The sequence below is a fragment of the Solanum lycopersicum genome, chromosome 3, assembly GCF_036512215.1.
Source record: "Solanum lycopersicum chromosome 3, SLM_r2.1".
Lineage (NCBI taxonomy): Eukaryota > Viridiplantae > Streptophyta > Magnoliopsida > Solanales > Solanaceae > Solanum > Solanum lycopersicum.
Genome location: NC_090802.1, coordinates 66,168,534 through 66,194,968, shown reverse-complemented (window position 1 = coordinate 66,194,968; position 26,435 = coordinate 66,168,534). Strand labels below are relative to the sequence as shown.

The 26,435-nt window shown below is 34.4% G+C and overlaps 5 protein-coding genes across 5 annotated transcripts; 3 read left to right on the top strand and 2 right to left on the bottom strand.

Moving 5' to 3' along the window:
• The first annotated feature begins 456 nt into the window (after positions 1-456).
• LOC104646634 (putative F-box protein At1g67623) lies at positions 457-1,510 on the top strand. The gene is made up of 3 exons (XM_069296081.1): positions 457-644; positions 735-915; positions 1,051-1,510. Exons 1-3 carry the CDS (start codon positions 463-465, stop codon positions 1,462-1,464), a joined length of 777 nt encoding a protein of 258 aa, XP_069152182.1. The 5' UTR covers positions 457-462; the 3' UTR covers positions 1,465-1,510.
• A 1,664-nt stretch (positions 1,511-3,174) lies between these two features.
• LOC101252567 (protein CHUP1, chloroplastic) lies at positions 3,175-5,974 on the bottom strand. Its single transcript, XM_004235586.5, has 4 exons — positions 5,476-5,974; positions 5,293-5,393; positions 4,263-5,024; positions 3,175-4,184 (listed from the first exon to the last, which is right to left on the bottom strand). Exons 1-4 carry the CDS (start codon positions 5,627-5,629, stop codon positions 3,321-3,323), a joined length of 1,881 nt encoding a protein of 626 aa, XP_004235634.1. The 5' UTR covers positions 5,630-5,974; the 3' UTR covers positions 3,175-3,320.
• Positions 5,975-6,171: 197 nt separating this feature from the next.
• Positions 6,172-9,777, bottom strand: LOC101252860 (uncharacterized). The gene is made up of 9 exons (XM_004235587.5): positions 9,532-9,777; positions 9,375-9,440; positions 9,183-9,288; positions 8,556-8,598; positions 8,165-8,237; positions 7,120-7,207; positions 6,961-7,017; positions 6,756-6,834; positions 6,172-6,539 (listed from the first exon to the last, which is right to left on the bottom strand). The coding sequence occupies exons 1-9, from the start codon at positions 9,600-9,602 to the stop codon at positions 6,526-6,528; spliced, it is 597 nt and encodes a 198-aa protein (XP_004235635.1). The 5' UTR covers positions 9,603-9,777; the 3' UTR covers positions 6,172-6,525.
• A 1,868-nt stretch (positions 9,778-11,645) lies between these two features.
• On the top strand, positions 11,646-21,178 carry LOC101253170 (uncharacterized). The gene is made up of 15 exons (XM_004235588.4): positions 11,646-12,393; positions 12,776-12,831; positions 13,436-13,494; positions 13,597-13,668; positions 14,059-14,142; positions 15,219-15,326; positions 15,726-15,788; positions 16,239-16,319; positions 16,849-16,914; positions 17,409-17,564; positions 18,392-18,469; positions 18,825-18,863; positions 19,451-19,533; positions 20,272-20,344; positions 20,837-21,178. Exons 1-15 carry the CDS (start codon positions 11,801-11,803, stop codon positions 21,005-21,007), a joined length of 1,782 nt encoding a protein of 593 aa, XP_004235636.1. The 5' UTR covers positions 11,646-11,800; the 3' UTR covers positions 21,008-21,178.
• An 8-nt stretch (positions 21,179-21,186) lies between these two features.
• On the top strand, positions 21,187-25,122 carry LOC101258245 (pentatricopeptide repeat-containing protein At1g51965, mitochondrial). The gene is made up of 2 exons (XM_004236348.5): positions 21,187-22,132; positions 23,275-25,122. Exons 1-2 carry the CDS (start codon positions 21,365-21,367, stop codon positions 24,496-24,498), a joined length of 1,992 nt encoding a protein of 663 aa, XP_004236396.1. The 5' UTR covers positions 21,187-21,364; the 3' UTR covers positions 24,499-25,122.
• Positions 25,123-26,435: the final 1,313 nt, after the last annotated feature.

Genomic DNA, 26,435 nt, shown 5'->3' with positions numbered 1-26,435 from the left:
GTATATGTGAGTCATTAGTTTACAAGTAGGGGTATATATGAGTCAGTTTCATAACAAAGGATACATTAGCTCTAAATGACAAAGTTAAGGGGTATATCACACCCTTTTCCCATTTTTTATTCATATGCCCTGCCCAATATTACACAAAATTTATATAAAATAGTAAAGTTATATAAATAAAAGTTTCTAAAAACAAACCTCAGTTATATAAAATAAAAGTTTCTAAAAACGAACCTCTCTCGACGTACATGTAAGAAAAGGAAAGTTTTCTTACTAACGCCAACACACTTTCCTACTTTCACCTGAAATAAGAAGAAAAAATAAAATCAACAAACTAAAAATTTTCCAAATCCGATTTAAAGAAGGAAACCTGAAAAAAACAGAAACTAAGCTGTAAAAAAACTTATATATATAACATAATTGCGTTCATTATTTATCATAAGTTTAATTGTTCAAAGAAAAATGGTGATCAATCGTCATTCAAGAAAAAATATGAAGAGCATTGCAAGAAAACGTAATAATAACAAACTAATCGAACAAAATTTTTGTTCTTCAATTGAATCTCTTCCCAATGAGTTACTTACTGATATTGTTGCAAGAGTTGCTTCTTTTTCCTTCAAAAATTTTATCAATGTCAAATTAAGGTATGTATGTATATAGATATATATTTATAAATATTTTATTTTTTAAATGAACAATTTTTAATTTTTTCCTAACCGATCGATATTTTTTAGTTGCAAGGTTCTTAATGAAATTTCAGATGAACGATACATATATCAGAAGGTGACGCTGGTAAACTTTCCAATAGAACCTTTGTGGCAAAAGGAGAAGGATGAGAAGATAAATAAAGTTACTTCTTTCATGGAGCTATGTAGAGAATGCGGTAATACAGAAGCCCTATACAGAAAAGGAGTGGTAATAATCAATTTTAGACTTTAGACTCGTAACTTTATTCCAATTAAACACTCACGACTCAAATTTTGATTTTCTTCGTATGTGTTCAGGTGCCAACTTGATATTAATATGTGCTTAATGTGTTTTTATTTTTAGATGGACTTTTTTAAAAACAATAGACCAGATTTTGCAGTGGAATTGCTGAAGCAAGCAGCAAAAGGAGGCCACATTGGGGCATTGTACGTGATTGGCATAATTGGAGTCTTTTTGGGTGGTGAATTCAAGCGGAAAGGGGTAACGTTGATTGGTAACATGAAAGAAACCAAGACACTTAGAAAAGTAACTAGAGAATGTCGAAAGAGTTTAGAAGAGATCTTGAAAAATATTTGGGTGAAGAATCCTTTAGTTTTGGGAGAAAGGCCCACTCGTTGCACTATTCAACATCAGCATCGCGTTCGTAGGAATGGCTGGCCTCTTGATAGTGACGATGAACAAATCGATTTTCATTGTCATGCTTGTAGTTGTGATGTAGAAATTTCTTATATTGTTAGTGTTTTGCCTAGATATTAGAATTACATGTAATTATCTTTTGAATATATAATATTTTTTACTCTGATTCGTTATTTTTTTAAAATTTGTTATTATCTTCAAAATTTCGTTGAATATTGTACAAAAATCTTGGCCTCCTAAGTTGATTTTGAAGTTCCATTGATAACAGTTTCTTGCTCCTTGAGACCATAATACCCTGGCTGGAAAAATCCATCTCTGTCCTCGTGCAAAAGAAACGAAAAAACAGATCAGCTTGCAACAATCGTATATTTATTCTTTAGAAAAGTCATAATTCTTCAGAAAAACATATCTCTTCACAAAAGTTGCAATTCACCAGAAAAATCACAATCTTATGAAAAAGTCACAATATTTCAGAAAAGTTCGTAAAAGTCTTCAGAAAAAACATAACTTTTTCATTTTTCATTCAAACTTTTTATAAAACCCAAACATATAATTCAATTGCATTCATTGTTAGTAAAAATCTCTTCAAGAAAAATGTTGATCAATGGTCATTCAAGAAAAAATATGAAGAGGACCGTTAGAAATAATAACAAAGTCATAAAAGAAAATACTTCTTCTCCCATTTTATTGCTTCCCAACGAGATACTTACTGAAATTGTTGGAAGAGTTGCTTCTTCTTCCTTTAAAAGTTTAATTAATATCAAATTAAGGTACGTATATATCAGTAGGAATACAGCTAGTTAATTTTCTAATGGTTCTCTGAATTACTTCTCTGTCAATATTTTAATTATTTTACTACACTATAATATATTTTAAAAATGCTTCAATATATATTTTATTTTGTACCCTGTGCAAACGATGTACGGATTATGTATGTTGTTTCCCGCTCTTCACCAGGTTAGCATTTTAGAATTTAATTTTATTTCCTAACCAATTGATATTTTAGTTGCAAGATTTTAAATGAAGTCGCAAATGAACGATTTGTATATCAGAAGGTAACGTTGGTAGACTTTCCGATTGAACCTTGGTGGAAAGAGCAGACGCAAGAGAAGAAAAATAAAGTTGTTTCTTTCATGGAGCTATGTAGAGAATGTGGGAACACAGAATTTTTATACAGAAAAGGCGTGGTAAGAATTAATTTTAAACTTTACTCTTTACTTTGTTCCTATGCAACTCAAAATTTTTGGAAAAAAAAATTCTGCATTTGTTTAGGTGCTTAGTTTGAACATGATTAATTCGAGTGTCTAAATGAACTTATCCATGTATTCAGCCTGACTGATATTTAACTGTTCTTTTATTTGCAGTTGGACTTTTTCAAAAACGATAAGCCAGAAGTTGCGATGGAATTTCTGAAGCAAGCAGCAAACGGAGACCACTTTGGGGCATTGTATGTGATTGGCATAATACGAGTCTTTTTGGGGGATGAATATAAGCAAAAAGGGGTGAAGTTGATCGGGATCATGAAAAAAACAGAGGCATCTAGAAAAATAACAAGGCAATGTCGAAAAAGTTTATTAGAGATGTTGAAAACTATTTGGGTGAAGAATCCTTTAATTTTGGGAAAAAGACCCGCTTGTTGCACTATCCAACATGAAAAAAACATTCTCAGGAATGGCTGGCTTGACAGGGACGATGAACATGCCTACATTCATTGTGATGCTTGTAGTTGTGATGTAGAAATTTCTTATATCCTTGATGTTTTGCCTGCATATTAGTATTATCTTTCGATTATGTAATATTTTTCGGATCTGAACCATGGAGATAAGTTGATTCGTTATTTGTCAAAGTCTGTTGTTATTTGTCTTTAAAATTCATGAATATGTACAAACTCAGTAACATAATATGATTAGAATTCAGCACTCGTGAGTTTTTAAATCATGATTCCACCTCTGTGACAGTTTGAGCAAACACAAATGTTAGAAGGAACTAACAGATGATGATCTCCTGCCAAATCCCATTTTAGAACGGGACCCTTTTAAAGCTTTTGCATACTTCAGCAATTCTGCTTTCTCAGGCTCATTTTTACTTGTGTTCTCTTGAGGTGAATCCAATCTTCTTGAACCTGACGACGAACCCCCATCACTATTTTGCCTACTATTCATCTGATAGTTGTTGTTTTCTCCTAATTTGCCGCTCCTTGAACCTTGAGACACAGAATGTAGGTCCAGAAATTGTTTGGATGAACCTTGCGATGACGTTCTTGACCTGATGTTGAGACCATTAGCACCGGAATCTATGTACCCTGGAGAATAACTAGAATGTCCTGCTACATTATCTTCTAGAGTGTGCACCGTATCCATAGAAGAACTTCGACTAAGTGGGCGGCCTTTTCCTCTTAGGAGTCTCATAAGCTTACTAAACACTTTCTTTTTGCTCGAAGACTGAGTCTTACAGGGTGATGAGTTATCAGTAGAAGTTTCATCAAATTCAACAGAGTCTGTAAGAAAGGATGTTTGGGAGGAGGACCATTCGGAATCAAGATCACTAACATTAACCTCCCTTTCTCCTTGACTTTCTTCTTTATTCGCATATTCAAGAATTAGTTGCTTGGCTTTCTCCTCTGACTTGGGGCTTAATGTTTTGCTGAGGTCTCTTGCAATTGTCTTACCTGTGTCTGGCTGATAGTTCCTCAGCTCATGCCGCAAACAAGCATTTATCCATCGGAGATAGACTAGTTCCTCAGCATCAGTGCAGCGATCTGCTTGAAGACGTTCAACATCCTTTGCTAAATCCTCATTTTGCTTTTTCAACTGTAGAGTTTCCTTCTTCAGTGCTTCTGTCTGAAATAAGAAATGTTCAATAAGTAGACAACACTAAACAAAGTGTAAAATGAAATGTAACATGAACAGAGGAATTACTTCTTCGTTCTCCAAGACAGAAGAAGCAATGATCTGAACAGATTCTAGTCTATGAGCAAGATCTGAATTTTCTTTTCTTAAACTTTGGTTAGACTTATTCAACTCAACAGTCTGAATCTCCAAATCCTCGAGTCTTCGGAGCTTTAACTGGACATCCGATTCAGCTTCAACATTCTTCTTTTCCTGATCATGCAACTTCATAACTTTTTCTTGAAGGGCTAAAATATGTTCTTTACTATGATCAGCTTCTGATCTCACTTTCTTTTTTAGTTGCTTTATCTTGACTTTTGCAGCTTCGAGCTCACAAACAGCTTTTCCATAATCAGACACTTTAGCCTCTAACCTCATCTTATCCTCGGTCAGTGACTCAATCTTGAGACCAAAAATCTTGGCCTCCACATTGTTTATTTTTAGTTGATTTTGAAGTTCCATGATAGCAGTTTCTTGCTCCTTGAGACCATAATACTCGAGCAATTGGATCTCTAAAATCCTCTCCCTCTCTTGGAGAGTTTTAACAGTGTTTTTCAGACTCTTAATCTCTTGCTCATGGTTAACAATTTCTACAATTCTATATTCTCTGGGTGAATCTTCATGCTGCATCACTGTTTCAATGTCTCTCTTTGAGGTAGATAAAGCAAGTTCCTTGACAAGTTCATTGAACTCTGGCAGGAAAAATCCATCTCTCTCCGCGTTGAATATAACACTACTAGATGGAACACCTATGGAATTATCAATGATGTGTTTAGAGATGTAAAGGTCCTCCTGCAAGAGAAACGAAAAAACAGATTAGCTTGCAACAACCAAATATATATTACAGGAAAATTCACTACTAACATAAATTGTTCAATGCCAACTATAGAGAAAGTGCATAAAATTGTTCATTCAATACATGATGTTCGCGCACCAAATAGCAATGACATGAGATTGACTGGACTAGACGAGTACAACTTCCCAGTAATCTAACTATATTAACCCAAAGCATTTTGTCAACAGATGCTTGAAGAATCAAAGAACAAATGTATAATCTTACGTGTTTCTCTGACGCAGTAGAAACTGATTTCCGGGAGGAAGGTGACGGAGTTGCAGGGGAGGCATGATCAATATCATTTGTGAGCTCAAAATTTTGACCACCTGTAAACTCAATTCACAAAATCAAAAGCAGAGAGAAAAAAACATCTAATCAAAAAAACATTAAAATACAAAAAAAATTAACCTGTTGCATATGAAGGTGAGGATGAATTTGATTTGGAGGTTTTGATTCTTTTGGTTCTGAAAATTGTATAGATAATTCCACCAAGAGATATAGCCAAAACAACGCCAATTTTGAAGACAACAGGCCTTATAATGTTCCTATTATCTCTCACCATTATCAATTTCTATTACAAAAAAAACATCATCATGGATTTGATTTCCCCTCTTCCTCCTCCTCATCTAAATACCCCCAAACAACACCAAAAAAAAAAAAAGGATAAAAAATATGGGGATTATTGAAACAAGGAAGGGGAATCACTTCTCCAAGATGATAAAGTTAGAAAATGATAATGGTGTTAGGATAATTATGGAAGTTTATTCCTAGTACTCTATATTAATATTGAGATAATGGCCTATACATGTACCATTTTTTGTTGTGATATTTCAACATTTATATGCTCTATTTATTTACATGCGGCACAAAAAAAGGAGATAAGTCTAAATTCAATGCATTATTATAGGTTTGATGTGTATTTTTAGGCCTAGCAGATATCATAATTAAATTTATTACTACAAAATGGAAAATCGAACTCTAAACATCAGAGTGAAAATTTAAATGCCAAAAGCTGCTCAAAGGCCCTCTTTTCAATTACTCTATGAAGTTAACGTAATTTAAAATTTCAACCCCAGTATCACATTCTATTTTTGAACAAAGATATGGATAAATACTCAAACTGTGTATTCATTCGCGGTGAGACATTGTGGCTGAGGAATTACAGCTAATAGCACTGATAATAGTTCTGTAGCAAGGTATGCGCTTCAGCACAACAGTATATACACAGAGACCGCAAGTAGATCCGAATGCGGATTTTCTTTTCTATCAGAAACCAGAAAAATGAAAAAGATTCATATCATTGGGATACAGAAATTCCTAAGGTACAAAATTGATAATGATGTTTCAGCTATTATAATCCAACACTGCAGAGAGATGGAAGTCTTGTCGTAGTGACAAGACGTAGGCAATTGGAACCACCATCCAGCGCTTGGGAATTCATTGTTAGCTTCCATATCATCAAAATCTTGGAGCTGCAGAAATACAAGGAAGAAGAGATTAGATGAGAAATCGAGAAACAATTGACTGGAAAAAGATAAGTGTGTTCCCTTTTTATTATGTCAGGGTGGGGGTGGGGAACTAACCTATCGACCCCAATAAATGCTACGAATTTAGATTCTTGGAAAATTCCGAGTAAAATATTTTGCAGCTGTAAGAAAGAGACAATATATGCAACGAGTAGGCCTTACCTCCACCAATCGTTGCTTCAGGCAACCTTTCAATAGAGTACTTGTGTTGAGTGATGTACATGATTGGTACACCAGGGACCTGATCATTCAACGTTAAATGTCAGTTTTTTTTATAAATATATACACGAGGAACAAAATACAATAGTTAAACAGCAGAAGAGAGGAAAAGAGTACGAAAAGGAGGATATGAGCTAATCTGTCATACCTTGCGTATTCTACGTTTCAAATCTCGATCACATGTTGCGACAATATAGCACTTGTGCTGTAGAGGAATGAAATCATCCATACATGCAGTAGGATTACAAATTGGTTTACACAACTAACAACTTCAGAGAACATTATGCACAATGGATTAAGATCATACCTGTGTAACTCTCTCAACAATACAATCATCGGCATATGTCCCTTTGTGAGTACAGGGAAGCCTTTCGAATCGGGGATCTTTTGCAATTCTATTTACAACAAAGAAAAATGTAAGGGAATAAGAACATCCATTATCATGAGGACAAAAACCAAAAGTCATGTTCTTGCCACCAATTTTACTGTTGTTGAAAGGGAGGAGTTCACATTATAATCTAAATGAAATGATGATGAAACAGATTTATTCTTTGCAGAGAACTTCCGAAACATTACAGAAACTTAAATCCTTTAGTACTACACAAAGTTACCCATGCTGGTATCATCACTAGAAGCTGAAAAAAGCATCTGCATGACTAGTTAACATCGTTTGCTCAATCTAAACACAGTTTAAGGCAATAATACTAGCTGTCCTGCTATTGATCTGGAAAATTCTCCGCAAGGTAGTATTCTTTGCACTCATGATATCGATAGTTCCAAAAAAAAAGAAAAAAAAGAGCACATACAGGCCATCCACAAGAAGGTCTTCTGTTCTGCATTTATCCTTAGAGCAGAGCTTATATCTCCTTGAGGTCAAATTGTCTATTTTGGTCTCAGGGCCTTTTACTTTTTTCAACATGTGGGGGTCAGAAGTGATTCCTGCTTATCTACTAGTCATTTCATCAATTCATAACTATCTAAGTGAAGGGGTAAAGCTTCTACTAATGCTTGCATATTTCTTTTTCCCTTTTTAGGTGAAAAAGTTTCTATTATTTCTTCGCCCTTTGCATTCGAGGAAGGACTAAGAAATGATTAAGCCTTAGATGTACACAATATAGTTTGTTTTATTATGTTGATATTAAATGAAACAAAATTTTAACCATAAAACTAATTAACAATACCCTCGAATCGCTAAATATATATACGGGGAAAGTAGTTTCTCTACAAAAACCGTTGCTATAGCTAATCATCCACCTTTCCCAAGTGTGAGAAAAAAGGGACAAAACTAAACAGCACTTAGTTTAATACAGCTTGACTAGTGATAGAATCAAAAGATAACTTGAAACAAGTACCTAAGAGCAACACGGTATTTCTGACCCAGCTTCTCAAGCTCAGCCATGACACAGTCTGTAATGCAAGGAGTACCTGTGAAAGGACAATATGTTCAGCGGAAAAATGCGACTTCTCTGTAAATACAAATCCAGTTCTTCTTTGGATTTTTAGTGATGAATTCAGATAGATCACAGTGGCAATCACTTGCATCAAGAATTTTCAAAATTAAAACAAAAAAACAACAACTACCATACCATGAAACAGTTATCTCATTTCATTTTGACAATGTTTTAGACACAACCATTATGTACCTCAATACTTTAAACATAAATGTATTCGACCAAGGGAAGATAGTGATAAAGAAGCGGGGATGGGGAAAGTGAGAAACCACCTAGTGATGAGGTAACTTACATTTGGCATACAAGCAATCCATCATCCCTTTCTCCAGGTCCAACTGAAACAGAAGAGTCAAGCTCGATCAACTTAGTCATACAAATCAGAAATATAAAATATATCAAGTAAAAGAAATCATTAGCCAGAGAGCCAAAAAAATCATATATAATCCACATTGTTCACTAGCAACCACTGTCTTCGGATTTCTTTGTAGAAAGGAACCCACATTCTACTTATTGGAAAATAAAGGAAGGGAAAAACAATGAATCTGATAGAAGAAAACCTATGTTGTTCTAAATCATTCCGGGCACCATAAAGCTAAGCACGCACTTCTCTCACCTATATAGTTATATATCTTAAGCTATATGATACTCAGTTGATTTCTAGCTGCCAAGCACGGAAAGTTTAAAGCATAATGGATGTCACAACCCTTTATCCACAAAAATTCTCAACAACTCAAACGTTTCTGATGCGAGATTTTTTTAAGAATCCTATATTTTTCCTAACACGTATTATGGTACAAACAAGATATAAAACTTGAAGGCTTAATGCTGGGTGGAATAATATATAGAGGAGACGACACCAAAACTGTGAAACAATTAACAAATTATTTTACTTTACAAAAATTAAAAAGAAGCCACTTACTTTATTCTGAATAGAGAAATTAATAAAGTTAGTATCAACTAAAACAAGATACGGCGGCCCTAAAGCTGTGTTGTACTTGAAGAAGAGTGCAGAAGAAACATAAGGCCTGAAACACATAACCAGCAACTCAAATTCAAAATCAACAAAGTCCTTTGCTTTAAATTAGAAATTGAAGCTAAAAAACAAACTTACACGTTTCTTGGGAGCTTCTCTTTAGTTAAATCTTTCTTATTAGGGTTCAAAACTGCCTCTTTATGCCTGAAATTAAAACATCATTAAAATTCAAAAAAAATTGAAAACCAAATACGATAATAGATGCGCGAAAGAGGGAATCAACACAATAACTCACTCCTTGATTGCTTTGTGAGTAACCATTTTCTTCATCACTGCAAATTTGGGAGCCTTTTTTGCTTTCCCCATTTTTGGTTCTCAAAAATCTGAAACTGGACAAAGGGGTTCTGCAGTGCAATTTCAAGAATGTGCTCCAATTCTCAAAACCCTAACGTGATATAGAGCGGGTCAAGGTGCGTATAGTTGGAGCCGGTGTTTATAATTGGGGAAAAAAATCGTGGACTATCCAGTGTTGGGCCCAGTATTGATGTTTGGAATTTTTACCCATATATAACCAATGCCACAATAATTTATCCCTATAATTCTACAATGTCTTATTTTTATTTTGTGAAAGTGAAAAAAATATTTTAAAAAGACATTTTTAAACACATACATACTTCACTATTTACTTATTTTTGGTCAATATATATAAATTATATATTGATTGATTATATGTTAGATATTTTAAATTTAAGCATTTAATAGGTCATTATTTAGATTAATTCTTCTTAGATGGACAATTTTACTAACCATTTTAACTAGAGTAACTTTCACCTATATCAATATAAAAATTATATTCGTATATTATAGCTATAGTTTGCATAATTATGCTTTATAATAAACATAAATATGTATATTCGTTATATATATATATATATATATATATATATATAAAAAGTAAATTATAACTCGCTATACATATACAAAGAAACTAATTGTATAATCCGTTATACATATACAAAAAAAAATAGTTGTATACAAAAGATGAATTATATAATTTGTGTATGTATAAAGCGAGAAAGAAAGAAAGACAAAAGAAAATTGCGTAGAGAAATATTTATGTTGTATAATTATAAATGTGTAGGACGAAGACAAATCTATTTGGATACAATTTTCTCTCGCTTTATACAAACAGAAATGCAATTTATACATTTCGTTTCTGTTTGTATAAGCGAGAGAGACGAGGGTGATGAGCGATATATGAAACAGCGGCGAGCGAGATCTGGGAAAGGGAAAGAAAATACATGTATATAAACAATTTTCTCTCGCTTTATACAAATAGAAACACAAACGCATTTTATACATTTGTGTTTGTATAAAAGCGAGAAAGACGAGCGAGATGCCACCAAAAGAGAGTGACGAGCGAGATTCCACCATGGAGAGAGGCAAAAATAGCAATAATTTGCTATAAGATACAATTAAATTAAAATATATTTATAATATTTAATTTAAATTAATAATTTATTTTTATATACAATTTTCTTTTTTTAACTAATTACCGAATGAGCATGCTTTAGATTAAATTGAATATATCTATTACCGAATGAGCATGCTTTAGATTAAATTGAATATTAAAAAATGTTATCTTGGATTTCATTTGTTCTTGATTTAAAAAATTCAAACATCTTTTTGAATTACAAATTGTTTTTTTTTAAAAAAAAAATAAAAATTTACTTCAAATGTTTTAGGTGAGTAGTTTTTAGTAATGTCTTTCTAAATAACCAAAAAATACAATTTTAATGCTTTTATGTTACGTTTGATATCGATAAATGTGTCATTCGACGAAAAAAGCATAAACTTTTGTTTTAATCCATTAATGAATATAATTTAGATTTGATATTAATCTTTTTTTTTTTGACAGATTTTAAATTTATGTAACTATTTTTTAAAAAAACAAACATATATAATGCCAAATATTCTAGTTACATTGCCTTTTAATCTTCAATTGTACTAAGTTATTTTTTTTCGAAAGGAAATAGAATTATCTATTTTAAAAATAATCTATAAACGTTTAAGTCCTACTTGAGTTAAAGATGGTTGAATTTTAACTCTATTATTCCTAAGTAAACATATTGCATCTCAACCAATATTTATTTTATATATAGTATACACGTTTTTCAAATAAATTATGAGAGATAAGTATCATTTACTATTTCTATAAAGTATGAATCATAAATTCTCCATCCATTCGAGATTCAATTTGCGTAGAACGTATATACTATTATTCTTATTATATTTATATTTATTAGTCATGCCCGACAATTTTTTTGAATTCCGACACAAAAATGAAAAAAAAAATTAGTTTGTTTTGTTCAAACACAATATGAATTTAGTGGGTGAATACAAATATACAATGTACAATATTGAAAACGGGAAGAAGAAAAAACAAAAGTTAGCAAAAAGCTAATAAGGGGGAGTTTCCGTTCCCGCCGTTTAACAGTCAGTGAGAGTGCTCTGTTCAAAATTTGCGCCTATAAAACTCCCGGAATCCTCCATTTTCTCTGTAAATGCAAGTACCAAACATGCAAGCACTAAGAGCTCTCCGTTTCCAAAAACACTTGCTCAATCTCCCCCCAACGAACCCCCTTTCATCTCTCCGTTTCACTATCATAAACACTTCTCGCCAGTTTCACTTTACTCGCCGGAAACACTTCCCTGAAGAGTCCACAGCTCTCACCAACGACGCCGTACAGGGCTGGGCCGCTCCTTCAGCTGCTAGAGAAAACCCTAGTGGTGAGAATGTTCCGCAAAGGGAGTCTAAATCGAGTGCAAATTACTCCAATGTTTTGGGTTCAAAGAGTAGGGTTTATGAGGTTACAGGGAATGGGAACAAGAAGAAGGGGAAAGGCAAGAGTAAAACAGTGTGGGTGTGTTCTGATTGTGGGTATGATGATGGACAGTGGTGGGGGATATGTAAGCAGTGTAATGGGGTGAATACTATGAAGCGGTTTTCTGAAGGTGTAGAGCATCTCACGAGTGGGTTTGAGGTTTTAGAGAATGTGACAAGGTCGTGGCTGCCTCATCAGTCTGTTAGAGCTTTGCCCACGAAATTGACGGATGTGAATAAGGGGATTAATCAATCGAATTGGCGAATACCTCTGTAAGTGAAGTGACAGTTTGTACCAACTTGAATTTGAGTTTGTCTATTTATTATGCATACGATGTCAGGATTTTGACTTTCTAGTTTATTGATATATACTAATCCTGTCTATGTTTTAGTTGGAATATCTACCAAGTTTTCTAGCTGCTCGAATGAGTGAATGTTTAGATTAGGTGAAATTTTGACAAGAGTGTAGGACAAGGTGGACTGTCGTATATCAATTCGATTCTAGTGGAACACTGAATTTGAAAATGAATGCTACTGCCTCTTTCTAAAGTCATATCTTTGGATGAGTTCTTTTGGCCATTTAAGGTTCATATATAATATAGGGAGATCATTGATAAATGTCAATAAACACTCTGAATTAATGGTCTTGTTATAGGTCTGGCCTTTTTGGAGCTGAAGTAGGAAGAGTACTTGGTGGTGGTCTTGTGCCAGGTACTGCCATGTTCAGACCCTGCTTTTACATGAAGTTCATTTTGTCTTGCTACTCTTTTATTAATGACCATGAGGCATGAATTTGTGGACCCAAGTATCTATGCTATTCTGTAAGAATTCCAGCAACGATTAAAGTAATGTAGTCAGCTTGCTACTCTGTTATTAATGAAATTCGGTTACTACAGCGTTCACTTTAACCTTGCAATTTTGCTAGAAGCCAGAGTATATTATATATAAAAGACTTAGTTATCCACCTGCAAATTAAAAAGGAAAGCTTCCAGAGTTGTTGCATTCTGTAATTCTTTTTTACCTGTATTTGTTATGGTAGGCTACACCTTGAACTGTACCACAGATGGATTAGGAGCATCAACCAACTTTAAATCTATGCCTGCAGATAAATAAATGCTGCTAAATGTACAGTCACTCTCTAGGTTGCCTTTAGTCTCTGCTTCTCACAATTTAACTGTTCCCATTGCTTTCGTGGAGCATTTTGACTTTGAATTATTGAGAGCTATTTGGTCTTAATTTTTTTCTTTAATAGGTAAGTTGGTCTCTACCTTCTCAACAAGGACCAATTCATTTTTTTCACCTTTCTATGTTGCAGGTTGCTTAGTTTTAATTGGCGGTGATCCGGGTGTTGGTAAGAGCACATTACTTTTACAGGTATGATGCTGTGTGCGACATAAGTTTTTCGTTTTAGGTCATATTTTTCGGAGTTCTCTTTTATTCTCCAATCACTTTAACTATCTTACTCTCTATTGCAAGATTGCAGCCATAGTTGCAGAGGGGTGTGATATGGGGGGACCAGCACCAGTTCTCTATGTGTCTGGGGAAGAGGTGGGTGATTATCCTTCTTAATTGGGCAGTGCCATTATTCTTCTTGAAGCTTTTGATATGTTGCATCTGCTAAACTGAAATTTAGACCAAGGGCATGAGTTCATGAAGGAGAAGTGATTGATTTATCTGGAAAAGGGAATAGGAATAGCAATTGTATAAAAAAACTACATGATTTCAAGTTCAGTAAATTTGAGGGAGCACACTCTTTTTGAGTGCAGATACTTGTCTTTTGCCTTAAAATACATGAAATTTTTTTGGGGAAGTGTTGATGGCAAATTTTCCAAATTTATATCCTATCTTTCTTGTTTAAATAAGTCTTTTTCCTTGTGTGCAATTTTATGCTCTTGAAAAATATTGGTATCTTACTGTCTTGAGTCATCTGCATGCCAGAGTATTGAGCAAATTGGGAACAGAGCAGATCGGATGAGAATCGGGACAGATGAACTATTTTTATATGCGAGTACAGATGTTGAGGTTAACCCCTTTATATCATTCAATAATTATGAATTTCAATTTTATTTTTGGTATGGTTGACCTTTTTAAGTAGTTGTTCAAATTGATAGTTGACCAGTAGTCTTAAATTGGCTTGTGGTGGGACAACTATGACTAGAGGTAAAACATGAGGACCTTTCCGACCCTTGTCCCCTTGAAAGTGTAGCAAGTTGAGCTTAAGATAACTAGCTTGACTGCGGCGATGCAAACATGGGTGCTAGGTTCATTAAAACAAACAGTGCAAGATTAGACTTCATATGATCTGAGAAGGAGGAAGATTTAAAGTTGAACCTTTAGATGGGAACTGATTAGTGGTTCTAACAGTTGCAGTTGGATTAATGTGCATGCTGACACATTATAGTTACCTTTTTATTGTTGCAGAGGCTTCGAATAAACAATTGCACTACAAAAAAATGAAAACAAACCATGTTATCCATGCTCTTAATTTTCCACATATCTCTTTGTTATATCATGCAAGCTTCACCTTATAGGCTTGTAATAATCAAAAGCTTCAACTTACTAGTCGTCCTCAGTACTTCATCACATAATTAACTAGGTGTAAAATGTTTTTAGTCTTTGTTTAGTTGGAGACAAGCTGATTTTGCCGACCCTAGAACATAAAGTTAGTGGTATGTTACCTTGCATGTTTTTACCAAAATATCTTTCTAGTTGTACTTCCATTTTATTTTTTGAACCAACTTATGATATTCTTAGATGTGACCAATGTTTAGCCGAAGTTGCATCTCACTCAAGGATTCTATAAGTGTAGGAAGGATGGGAATATCAATATTTTTATCTTTATGATCTTTAAACATGCAAGCTATAAAAATGATCATTTAATGGAAGATAGGCCGTTTATCTTTGTCAATGATGAAAGATAGCTTTGTATTAGTTCAAGTGCTTCGTTTCTCTTGTAAAGGCTAGGTCCTTTGCATATTTGTTCAACAAATAACCTGGATTACTTGAAGGTTGCAGAATGAGATAATTGTTTAACAGATGGTTAGAGTGAATAAATCTGATGTATTTATGTTTTATTCCATGTTGCCGTCTTTCTTCAGGATATTTTGGAAAAGACCCAAACTCTCCCACTGCGAGCTTTGGTAATTGATTCCATCCAGACAGTATATCTGAGAGGAGTAACTGGAAGTGCAGGTGGTCTATCGCAGGTTCACTGTTTTGTACTACCTACCTTTTGTATTATCACAGGTTCACTGTTTTGTACTACCTACCTTTTGTATTATCACAGGTTCACTGTTTTGTGCTATATTTTGTAGTAGTGAGAGTTTTACTTAGAGTTCATCCGAACTTTTTATCCATTTGAATGGGAGGGTAGATCTAAAGTCATTTGTTATTGAAAGCTATCATGTGAAGGAGCTTCCTATAAATAAATTCTCTGTCTCAAGGCAGCTGTGCTAATGGAGATTCCGGAAAAGATTTTGCCTCTAAAGAATGTCTTGATAAAGCTTTGTTTACCTGCTTTTCAAACTACTGAGATAGACAACCATTAAATTGCTTCTCACTATGGTGTTCAGTGATCTTACTTAACGCTGATTCATTCATGACAGGTAAAAGAATGCACAGAAGTGTTGCTGCGGTTTGCCAAGAAGACCAATATCCCTGTGTTTCTGGTGAGGATGAACAATTGAGCACTGTGCTTTAACTTAAGACATCTGGTTGATATATTTATTGCTGTAACTTAATTTAAGGTTGTTTGTCTTTTTTGTCACGTTAGGTGGCTTTCTTTAATTACCCTCTCCTCCTTTGCAAAAGTAAATTAAATTATCTCAATATTTTTTTTAGTATTTTTTATGACAGAGGTAAAAATGATAAGAAGAGTTTCACCTTTATTTGAGAGGTATCATCTCGATTACCTTTATCAGAGGATATACTTTTTTTTCTCTTCGATGGATAAATTTTTGCTTTGTCGTATGAACCTATGCACAACTAAAAATTTGTTTTCTGACTTGATGATATGTTGTCAGCAGCCAGAATCTTTTGATAGGTTTAGAGAAATCTTCCTCTATTCTCTTTGCCAGTTATTTATCTGTTGATCTGATACTAAACTTGGGAAATTTCAGATTGGACATGTGACTAAATCTGGAGAAATAGCTGGTCCTCGAGTCTTGGAACACATAGTTGATGTTGTTCTCTATATGGAAGTTGGTACCTTCTGAATTTCAGATTTGAGCAGTATCTTCTCCTACTCTGATGTTATTTGCTGTATACACATGTTTTTTTCTAGCTTGTATTTATCTTTTAAAGAGAATAAAGAGATTTTGATATGGTTCTGAGTTTTGACACTGAAGATGAAACCATGTGCTCATGCTTGTAATGCTGTATGGTAAAGTGCCTATTTTTTTTAGTGATCAAGTGTAGAATGCTTGGTTAATTTATTCAGAGTCCATGAACATTTGGGTGTATCCTTTATAATTTGTGGCTTCATTGGCTCGTTTGCATGCCCTTTTTTACTTAATAGAGATAATAAGTTATGTTTGTGCATATTTTCTTTTGGTTGCATTTAGAATTTAATGTGTCTGGAGTCCGCTCTTGCAAGACAGAGCACTACACATCCGCCGTAGAAGAACTTTCTCTATTGTTTTTCCTTCCTTTAGGAGGTTCTTATTCTTGCTTTTGATTATGCCATATCTGCTTCTCATCAATGCTCGGGTCACACATTGAAAATTGCAGGGAGAGAAGTGTTCATCTCATCGTTTACTTCGTTCAGTGAAGAATCGATTTGGATCCACAGATGAGGTATTCAGATGCTTCTGCTCATTTTTCTTGTTCTTTCCTTTTGTTGAAATGCTCTATATGATTTTAGATGTTCATGGGACTTGAGACAGAGCTTCTTTTTCATTGTTTGATGGGGAGATAAGGGGAAACTTAAAAGGAAGATCTATGCATTGCATGAATCAGTTAGTTTCAAGTTTAGTAGAAGGTTATCCTTCTTATCTGGTCAGCATATCCTGATTGAGAAAGGTTATCACTTTTCTCATGGTTGAAGATTTTCCAAAAGTTTAATTTGAAGGACAAAAAAGAGGCCTGACTTAATATAGAGTAAAATTGTCAAAAGATTTCTCAAACTCCTTCAGTATGGATTATGCTATTCTCTTTGTAGGATCTCATCTCAGGACTAGTTGTGATTATCAAACATCATAGTGAATATTTGGACCATCCCTAGTGACTTCCTGAATCTTTTTTTTAAATGTATTTTTTGTCTTTTGGGCTCTGACATGTTCTGCTTGCAGCTTGGAGTGTTTGAAATGTCACAATCAGGCTTGCAGGCTGTTTCAAACCCAAGTGAAATGTTTCTAAGTGAACAGCAGTCGGATTCTGAGTTTCTGGCTGGATTAGCTGTTACTGTAATTATGGATGGATCTCGAGCCTTTCTTATTGAAATTCAGGTATGTGATATGTCATTATGTAATAATTTGTTTTTGGGTATCTCTTGATGTAAGCTGCCAAGCACTAAGCTAGTTCTGATAATTACAGAATAGGTCTCCTTGTGCAAAAACAGAAAGGAGGGTTCCCCCTTATCAGAGATTACTCCAGTAGTTAGGTGATAAAGTCTGTCATGCTATCTTTCCAATATACATCCTGCATATTTCACCAGAGTCCCGATAATCACATTTATTAGTTATTGTTCTTGTAATTATCATTTTTGTATAAATCTGCTGAGTGCAGAGTGCCAACCTAGTCTAGCAATTAACATGTGACTTTTTTATGCTCAAGTGGAACCAAGGGTTGTGAAGAAGGTTCATCATAGACAAATATGGAACCCAAGGACAATGAAGGACTGATTAAATACCATGCCTTATGGGGTAGGACTATGAAGGGGTATAACAAAGATATGAGGGAATTGGAGGGGTATGACAAAGATATTGGGGTGGTGGGGGTGGAATTGCTATGACAAACATCAAAGTGAGCAATGGAGCTAGAATCAGGTCCTGGAAACAAAAATGGTGTAGTGATATTTCCTTATGCAACATCTTCTCTACATTTTTCTCCAAAAGCTATGACAACTGCACAGGTGTACCAATGAGGGGAAGGAAGAGCTTCTGATTTAAGCAAGTATCTCTCTAGTTATGGCCACATGAATCTGTGCTTCTAATGTTTTTTTTTCAAGTCAATGGCCATCAGATGGCCTTATAAGATTCTGCTCTTCTAAGTTCTAATGTAATATTTTATCATACATTCTTTTATCGATTGAATAAAGTTTATATCCATGTAGGCATTGTGTGTTGCTGGTTCATCTGTCTCAAGACAAGTAAATGGTGTTCAAGCTGGCAGAGCTGAGATGATAATTTCAGTGAGTGATTACTCCTTCCAGAGTTTAAATGAACTCGTAAAGAAATTTTGCAAGGAAATTACATGTGCTGAAACTTGTGGCACATGCCATTCTTGAAAATCGTTGATATTCCCTTGTCGTTTTCCTGTAACTGAATGATTCAGAATCCATGGGCTATTTCTTTGGAATCAGATATGCTGAAGATTGCAAATTAATTGGTTCTTAATTACTGTACAGAAACCATTTAATACTCTTGGAAATTGTTGATATGTCCTTTTCATTTCCTGAAACTGAACAATTCAGATGCCATGAGCTAGTATTTTGGATCAGATATGCTGAAGTTTGCAAATAACGTTTTCTTTACTGCTGTATTCAGGTTCTTATAAAGCAAGCTGGTCTCAAGCTGCAAGAGAATGTAATGATTCTAATGAACCTTTCCCCAATACTTTCTTCATTTTATGGCTTCTTTTCTATGTGCTGCATATGACTTTTAGATTGTGTGGATTACAGTAACCCCATAAAGTCTATTATGGTAAATGACTTAAGCAATCTAAATCTTAGTTTGTTCTTGTTTTACCTTCATTGTGATCCCTTTGATAGTTGTATTTTAAAGTTTTTTGTTACTTTCCATCAACTGGCTTTCACATGACTCTGGATCTTTCTTGGCAACATAATGGCCAGTTTTCATAATAGAAGAGAGATCATTCATGCAAATGAACTGGTATTATGATCTATCTGATCTCGAAAAACCTTTACCAACTTAAAAAGACTAGGCTATTAGGAGCACCATTAACATATACTAAAGCATTTGGCAATTTTTAATGTAATTGATTCACTTTTACTATACAGATTTCTCTGTAGGATGTCTTATCTGGTATTTCTTTGATTTGGTCCTCCATTATATATATTTGGTTTCTCAGTGTATACATACTTTCTGTTTTCTGTTACAATCTGATATATTATTTAGATCTTTGATATAGTTTTTGTTTAATTTGATTATAGGGCGTTTTTCTCAATGTTGTCAGTGGTGTTAGCCTGTCTGAGACTGCTGGTGATCTTGCAGTAGCAGCAGCAATTTGCAGCAGGTATTCTTTTGATATATACTAGTCATCAGTCTGCTCAGGTCGACAACCAACATAGTTCTCTGTCTCAATTTGTATTATTATTATTTTACACAGCTTCCACAATTTTTAAAAGGTCAAATTCTTTCAATTAATCAAACATATTATTTGATGGGGTGTTTTTCCTGCAACTAACTTTGAAAATATTAATTTGCTTTAGTTCTTGTATAACATAGAAGTCAAATAGACAGCTTAAACTCCATGCTGGCTAAATGGTGTCACATTAATTACGAAGGAATACCTGATACTAGTGGACGTTTTCTGTACATTAATATCTTACCATGTAAAAGACAAAGAGGGAAGTGAATGAACAGAAATGGAGAAGAAGAAAAAATCAAGCAGTTTTTCTTGATGACATGAAATTGCTTTGTCTTGAATTGGAAGATAAATTTGCCGAGCTGTAAGCAAAACAATGTGGAACACATGACCAATGCCCTAGCCCCTATTAAAGTAAAACAAACAGATTTGTGCATGGCTTTGCTGAAGTTGATGATAGTGCTGGTTTTCAGTATAAACAGTCAAATTGAGGTTATCCTTCTTTAACATGAATTGGAACCTTCTTTTACGCCACAAGGGTGATATCACTCTTGAGAGGGAAATAGACTAGTGGATTTCTGCATTTGTCATACTTCTTGTAATTGTTTTTACATTTCCCGTCAAGTATGTAGATGTTTGTAAGCATGTGTGCTGTGTCCTTTTCAGTTTTTTGGAATTCCCTCTTCCTGTGGGCATTGCATTCATTGGGGAAATTGGCCTTGGTGGTGAAATTCGTATGGTATGTATACTTACCCAACCCTCCTTCTCCAACTTTCTGTACACTTGAAAGTATTTTTTTTGTAAAAGTTTGGACTTTGCGTCCTGATAACATGGCTTTCTCAAATTAGAGGGTGCTATGTGGACCCTTCATACAATGCATTGAGATCAAATAGCATCCTCAAATTTGAATAAGCCAGTTGATATCAATATATATATTTTTTAGAAAAAGGCAGAGATATGCTTTTATGGTCTTCCATTTTCTCTGTTATAAAAAATAAAGGACTATAATTCATGCATACACAACTGTTGCTAGGAATGAATAATTAATTTTGTTCTCTGCATACAACAGTAGGCCATTTGGTTCTCAAGAAAAAGCATTACAGTTTCTAGCTGGAGATCGTATGATTCACCATATTAGCCCACCGTGCACAAGACACGATCTTTTCCTCTTCCTCTTCCTCCTGTTCTAATCTACTTTTGTTTGTTCCCCTTTCAAAAAAAAAAAAAATAGGTACCAAGAATGGACAAAAGGATAAATACAGTGGTGAAGCTGGGATACAAGAAATGTATAATTCCCAAATCAGCTGAAACATTACTGTCAGCTTTAGATCTTGGAGATACTGAGATTGTGGCCTGCAGGAATTTGAAGGAGATGATAAACATTGTGTTCAGAAAACGCTGAGATATTGGTTGTACCGAGTTTTTTATGTGTAGATTATCTAGGCTGTTCCTTGTAATTTTTGCGCAGAGTTGTATCATTTTGCACGCAGTACTGTATATCAACATAGACAAATTATCTAAACTTTCTCACCTAATTCTTTTAGCATCTATAAATTGGCACAAGCGTTTGATATCTCCGTGTTTATAACTAATTAGTGAATGTGTATCTTCTGTATACATATATATTAAATTCCTGAAGTCCATTAAGAGCCTCGGCCCAATGGGAGATGGGCCGTTAGGTAAAACAGTCCATAGACTGGTGCTGGGTTCCTTTACTCTTCCTCCTGTCTGTGCCCAATTTAACATAACAAAATAATTCATGCAGCTCAGGCATCCCTGTCACCGGCTCCGGCTGATTTACCGGCAGCAGTTCCGATACTTGGCCACCAAGTACAGTGGCAGAGTAGTGGTGGAAGCTGAAGATGGCCGTTCATTCGCCGTCGAAGTGGATGCCCCTACTCTTCACACCGACTCCAGAGGCTATGCTCTCCCCCGCCGTGACCTAATCTGTAAGGTCTCCCAGATTCTTAAGTCACGTCCTTCCCCTTCTTCTGATCCTTTCCTTGACTTATCTGACTATCTGGATACATTGACAATAACCCTAACTCCCTCTGAAGCTTCTGAAGTTCTCAAATCCCTCAAGTCTCCAAACCTTGCTCTTCGCTTCTTCCGATTTTGCCCCTCTGAAATCCCTAAATTCCGCCATGACTGCTTCACTTACAACCGCATCCTTCTCATCCTCTCCAAATCTTCTCTTCCGAACCGGCTCGATTGCGTCCGCGAGATTGTTGATGAAATGGAACGCACTGGTATTCGGGGAAACATATCCACTGTTAATCTTCTTATTGGTACATTTGGTGACGGCCAAGGGAATGGTGTTAATGAGCTAACTAGGTGTTTGGGGTTGGTTCAAAAATGGGATTTGAAGTTGAATTGCTATAGTTATAAGTGTCTTTTACAAGCCTATATCAGATTGTGCAATCCCGACAAGGCTTTGGAAGTTTACCAACAAATGAGGAGACGTGGGTACAGATTGGATATATTTGCATACAACATGCTTCTTGATGCTCTTGCTAGGGACCAAAAGGTTTCTTCTTTGTGATTGTCTCTCATATTATTCAGTGTTTTTGGAGTTTAAGGTTTTCAAGTTTCAGTCTGAGACTGTCTGTGGCATTATTAACTATTCTTTTTTTTTTAAAAAAAAAAAACATATGGTGAAAAAGACGTCGTCTTTAATTTCAATTTTTGAAATTAATGAATACAATAAACACTAAGTTTGGGATAGATGGTTCATATCATGTTTCTCCTTCTGAAATGTGAATCCTTACTGAGTTTGTGCACTTTGTATACCAATTCAATGAAAACAAGCTGTCTTAGTTATACACAAAATAGAAAAGGAATAGTTATGCAAAATGAAGTTCATTAATTTTACCTCCAGAAGGGTGGCTTAGCTGTTGAAAAACTAGAGTCACAAGTTTGGCTATGAAAGTTCATAGTCCAACTAAGGTGGAACATGGTGAACTTTCTCTAGTATTCTAAACCTTGGTGTGCACACACATGTTGGCTCTTTTAGGAAGGAAGTATCTTACTGTAAGGTGGATAGGAAGATTTCTAGTCTATGTAGTGCTATTATGAGAAGGATTTTTCAATTAACCTTCGGCAAGGACATACTTTTGAAAAACTAGAAACAATTTTTAAGATGCTTTAAAGATATTTTATTAGTCGTTAGTGCATAATATGAATAAAGCGTCTTAAGGTCAACATCTTGGGAAAATGCCTCTACATTGCGAACAAAGTCTTGTTGGCGAGGCACAAGCATTTTTTTTTAAATCATAAAGTAGAATTCTTCTTTCACTAAGGAATGGGTGAGTGTTTCGACATGTCCTCCTTTGGGAAATGGGAGGGTTGGCAAAAGTCTTGATTTCAATTGAAAAAAGTCGAAAGAAAGCTTTGATTCATCTATCTACAAATAAATCCGTCTCTAATCACAGACGCCATCATTATTTCTTGGTATTGGAACAATACAAGTATGGTCAGATCTCTTATTATTGGGTTTTTCTATCTGATAAATGTAATAATTGTCTCTGAGATAAAATACTTAATAAACTGTATACATGCATTTGAAAATGCTATAGAGGTGTTTTGAGTCCACTTCATGCGTGAGTCTTGAAATATATGATGAATATGGTTCTGCTTTGCTAATGAATCTAATGTGCAGCGCTTTGCCAGGTTGATCAGGTCCACAAGGTTTTCGAGGACATGAAGAAGTGGCACTGCGAACCTGATGAATATACGTATACCATTCTGATTAGAATGACTGGGAAATTAGGGAAGCCCGGGGAATCACTTTCTTTCTTTTTGGAAATGCTGTCTAACGGTATTTCACCAAATTTAATTGCTTATAATACTATGATCGAAGCTCTTGCCAAAGGCCATATGGTTGATAAGAGTATCTTCGTCTTCTCTAAGATGGTGGAGAATAGTTGCCGGCCCAATGAATTTACTTACAGTATTATTTTAAATGTATTGGCCGCAGAAGGGCAACTTGGAAGACTTGATGAAGTTGTGGAAATATCTAAGAGATACATGAATAAATCGATATACGCATATCTTGTTAGAACGTTGAGTAAAATAGGCCATGCAAGCGAAGCTCATAGGTTGTTTTGCAATATGTGGAGCTTCCATGATAGAGGAGATCGTGATGCCTACTTGTCCATGTTAGAGAGCTTATGCAACTCTAAGAAAGTAACTGAGGCTATTGATTTGCTGAATAAGATGAATGAAAAGGGAGTACAAGCAGATAGCTTCATGTATAATACCGTCTTCTCTGCACTTGGGAAGCTAAAGCAGATTCCTCATCTTCATGATCTCTATGAAAAGATGAAACGGGATGGCCCCACACCAGACATATTTACTTATAACATTTTGATATCTAGCTTTGGTAGAGCGGGGGAGGTTGGGGAAGCTCTCAAGATTTTTGAAGAACTTGAGAATAGCAATTGTAAACCTGATATTGTCTCCTACAACTCCTTGATAAATTGTCTGGGAAAGAACGGAGACATTGATGAAGCACACATGAAATTCATTGAGATGCAGGAGAAGGGCTTGAATCCTGATGTTGTAACATACAGCACTCTCATTGAGTGCTTTGGGAAGACTGAAAAAGTTGAGATGGCACGTCGGCTATTCGATGAAATGCTTGCAGCTGGCTGTTATCCTAACATAGTGACATACAATATCTTACTTGACTGTCTCGAGAGAAGTGGGAGAACTTCAGAAGCTGTTAGTTTATATGCAAAACTGAAGGAACAAGGTTTGGCAGCTGATTCAATCACATACACCATCCTTGAACGTTTACAAAGTGGTTCTCATAGAACATCAAGAGTTCGCAGAAAAAATCCTATCACCGGTTGGGTGGTTAGCCCATTAAGGTGGCATGTAAACAAGGATTAGATTAAGATGCTCATGATTACACGCTTAAAGGTTGAGCTTTCGCTTGAGCCAGCATGGTGCTAAAGTGACCTGACATTGAATTTATACTGAGAACTCTGTTGATGAGGATTTAAACTGTCTCAAAGAGTGACCTGCTGTAGACGACATGAACTGTTTCTTATGTGAAAGTAGTTACAAGATCTCATCTCTTTGTTAGAGAGGCAACTGTATATTGGTGAAATTGCACCAATCACTCATGTTGCCAAAGTTGGGATGAGAAGTGAATAGAAGACGGTTACAAGTGCGAAGCTGGTTATTTGTAGAACTAGAACTGGCACTGTTTCTGGAAATCAAATATTTAACTGAACCGATCAATTGTTTTGAGGTGAAAAGTGAATCAGTAAGCAGGGTCAGGTCACAGGTGGGAAGGTGTTTTGTTTTTAGCTCTGGAAATTATCTATTTTTGCATCTTGCTGTCGATGAATGTATCATATTGTGGGTGTATAACTATATGTGCTATTTGGATTCATTATTTTAAGCTCCCACTTGGAGTGATTGTTCCTGAACCAGTTCTCCATCCCAATCTGCATTTGTATATTTTTTGTGTTCAAGACTGAACAATTAGTGAAAATTTTCAGGTACATACCGATCAATTGTCAATATGGAATTCAATAGAACTTGACTCAAAACTTTGTATAATATCGAGTAGAATTCATAAGTGAAGTCCGAAGAAGATGGCGGCCTGTACCTTATGGGCTATGTAAATAAGCTACTATTGTTGTCTCCCTTTGGGCATCACTTGGGCTTCATTGTTGGGCTGAGAATTCAATTTTCTTGTACTGACTTTGGAAATTTTTTAAAATGTCAATATTTTAGCATTTAAGAGGACTCATTATCAACAATTTTAATATTTAGTAAAAATGTCATTTTAGTTTGTTATGTATATTTTTATTATTTATTTTTATTTAAAGAATATAATTATTTAATAACAAAAAGGAGAAAATTAAGGAGGGAATATTTCAAAAAAAGGCAAGCATCCTTAATTTTTTCATCAGTTACATTTTCAAATTAAATATAAATTTTGTTTTTTTTTTCTCCAGAATTTTACCTTTTTAAAATTATATTCATTCCACAATATATTCTATTTATATTTATTATAGTTTTTTATTAGTTTGTATTCATTTCAATAGGTATGCCGAATTTATCTATATAGTCATTTAAGAAATATATTTGTATTTTCATATATTTTTTCCTTATATAGTTATTTTTTTCTTCAAAAATATTGTATGTATTCATTTCAATATGTATTTCTTTTGTATTTCTATTTATTCTAGTTTTTATTTAGAATTTTGTATAATAATATATAAAATACAAAAAATTAGTATGATGAAAAAGTAAATGAAATATAAAATTGAAAAGAAATAATTGAATATTTGGTGTACTCATTCTTAAATAAAACACATAACTAGTTGACATACCTTTAGAATAAATACAAATTAGAAAAAAATATCAAATTCAGTTGACATACCTTTGTTAGTTTGTATTCTTTCCAATATGTATGTCAAATAAAATGTAGCTATTTAAGAAATACATTTGTATTCGTATATATTTTCACTATGTATCTATTTTTCTTTTCAAAATCTTGTTTCCTTTTCTAAGTTGTATTCATTCCAATATTTATGTCAAATAAAATGTAGCTATTTAAGAAATACATTTGTATTCGTATATATTTTCACTATGTATTTATTTTTCTTTTCAAAATCTTGTTTCCTTTTCTAAGTCGTATTCATTCGAATACAAATAAACTAATAGAAAGTTGTTCTTCTTATAAATAAAATACATAACTAGTTGACATACATTTGGATGAATACAAATTAAGGACAAATACAAGAATCATAAACCATGCAACATGAAATTTTTAATAAATATAAATATTGATGGTATACATAGTGATTTGA

Bases quoted from the DNA above. Each gene is read 5' to 3' on its own strand.
- LOC104646634 (XM_069296081.1), top strand. From the start codon at position 463: ATGGTGATCAATCGTCATTCAAGAAAAAATATGAAGAGCATTGCAAGA. The intron at 645-734 runs GTATGTATGTAT...GATATTTTTTAG, and splicing joins TTTATCAATGTCAAATTAAG to TTGCAAGGTTCTTAATGAAA. The intron at 916-1,050 runs GTAATAATCAAT...TTTTATTTTTAG, and splicing joins CCCTATACAGAAAAGGAGTG to ATGGACTTTTTTAAAAACAA.
- LOC101252567 (XM_004235586.5), bottom strand. From the start codon at position 5,629: ATGGTGAGAGATAATAGGAACATTATAAGGCCTGTTGTCTTCAAAATT. The intron at 5,394-5,475 runs GTTAATTTTTTT...TTGAGTTTACAG, and splicing joins CTCACCTTCATATGCAACAG to GTGGTCAAAATTTTGAGCTC. The intron at 5,025-5,292 runs GTAAGATTATAC...TTTCTCTTGCAG, and splicing joins CTACTGCGTCAGAGAAACAC to GAGGACCTTTACATCTCTAA.
- LOC101252860 (XM_004235587.5), bottom strand. From the start codon at position 9,602: ATGGGGAAAGCAAAAAAGGCTCCCAAATTTGCAGTGATGAAGAAAATG. The intron at 9,441-9,531 runs GTGAGTTATTGT...TTTTAATTTCAG, and splicing joins ACTCACAAAGCAATCAAGGA to GCATAAAGAGGCAGTTTTGA. The intron at 9,289-9,374 runs GTAAGTTTGTTT...TATGTGTTTCAG, and splicing joins GAGAAGCTCCCAAGAAACGT to GCCTTATGTTTCTTCTGCAC.
- LOC101253170 (XM_004235588.4), top strand. From the start codon at position 11,801: ATGCAAGTACCAAACATGCAAGCACTAAGAGCTCTCCGTTTCCAAAAA. The intron at 13,495-13,596 runs GTATGATGCTGT...CTCTATTGCAAG, and splicing joins AGAGCACATTACTTTTACAG to ATTGCAGCCATAGTTGCAGA. The intron at 18,864-19,450 runs GTAATGATTCTA...ATTTGATTATAG, and splicing joins GTCTCAAGCTGCAAGAGAAT to GGCGTTTTTCTCAATGTTGT.
- LOC101258245 (XM_004236348.5), top strand. From the start codon at position 21,365: ATGCAGCTCAGGCATCCCTGTCACCGGCTCCGGCTGATTTACCGGCAG. The intron at 22,133-23,274 runs GTTTCTTCTTTG...GCGCTTTGCCAG, and splicing joins CTCTTGCTAGGGACCAAAAG to GTTGATCAGGTCCACAAGGT.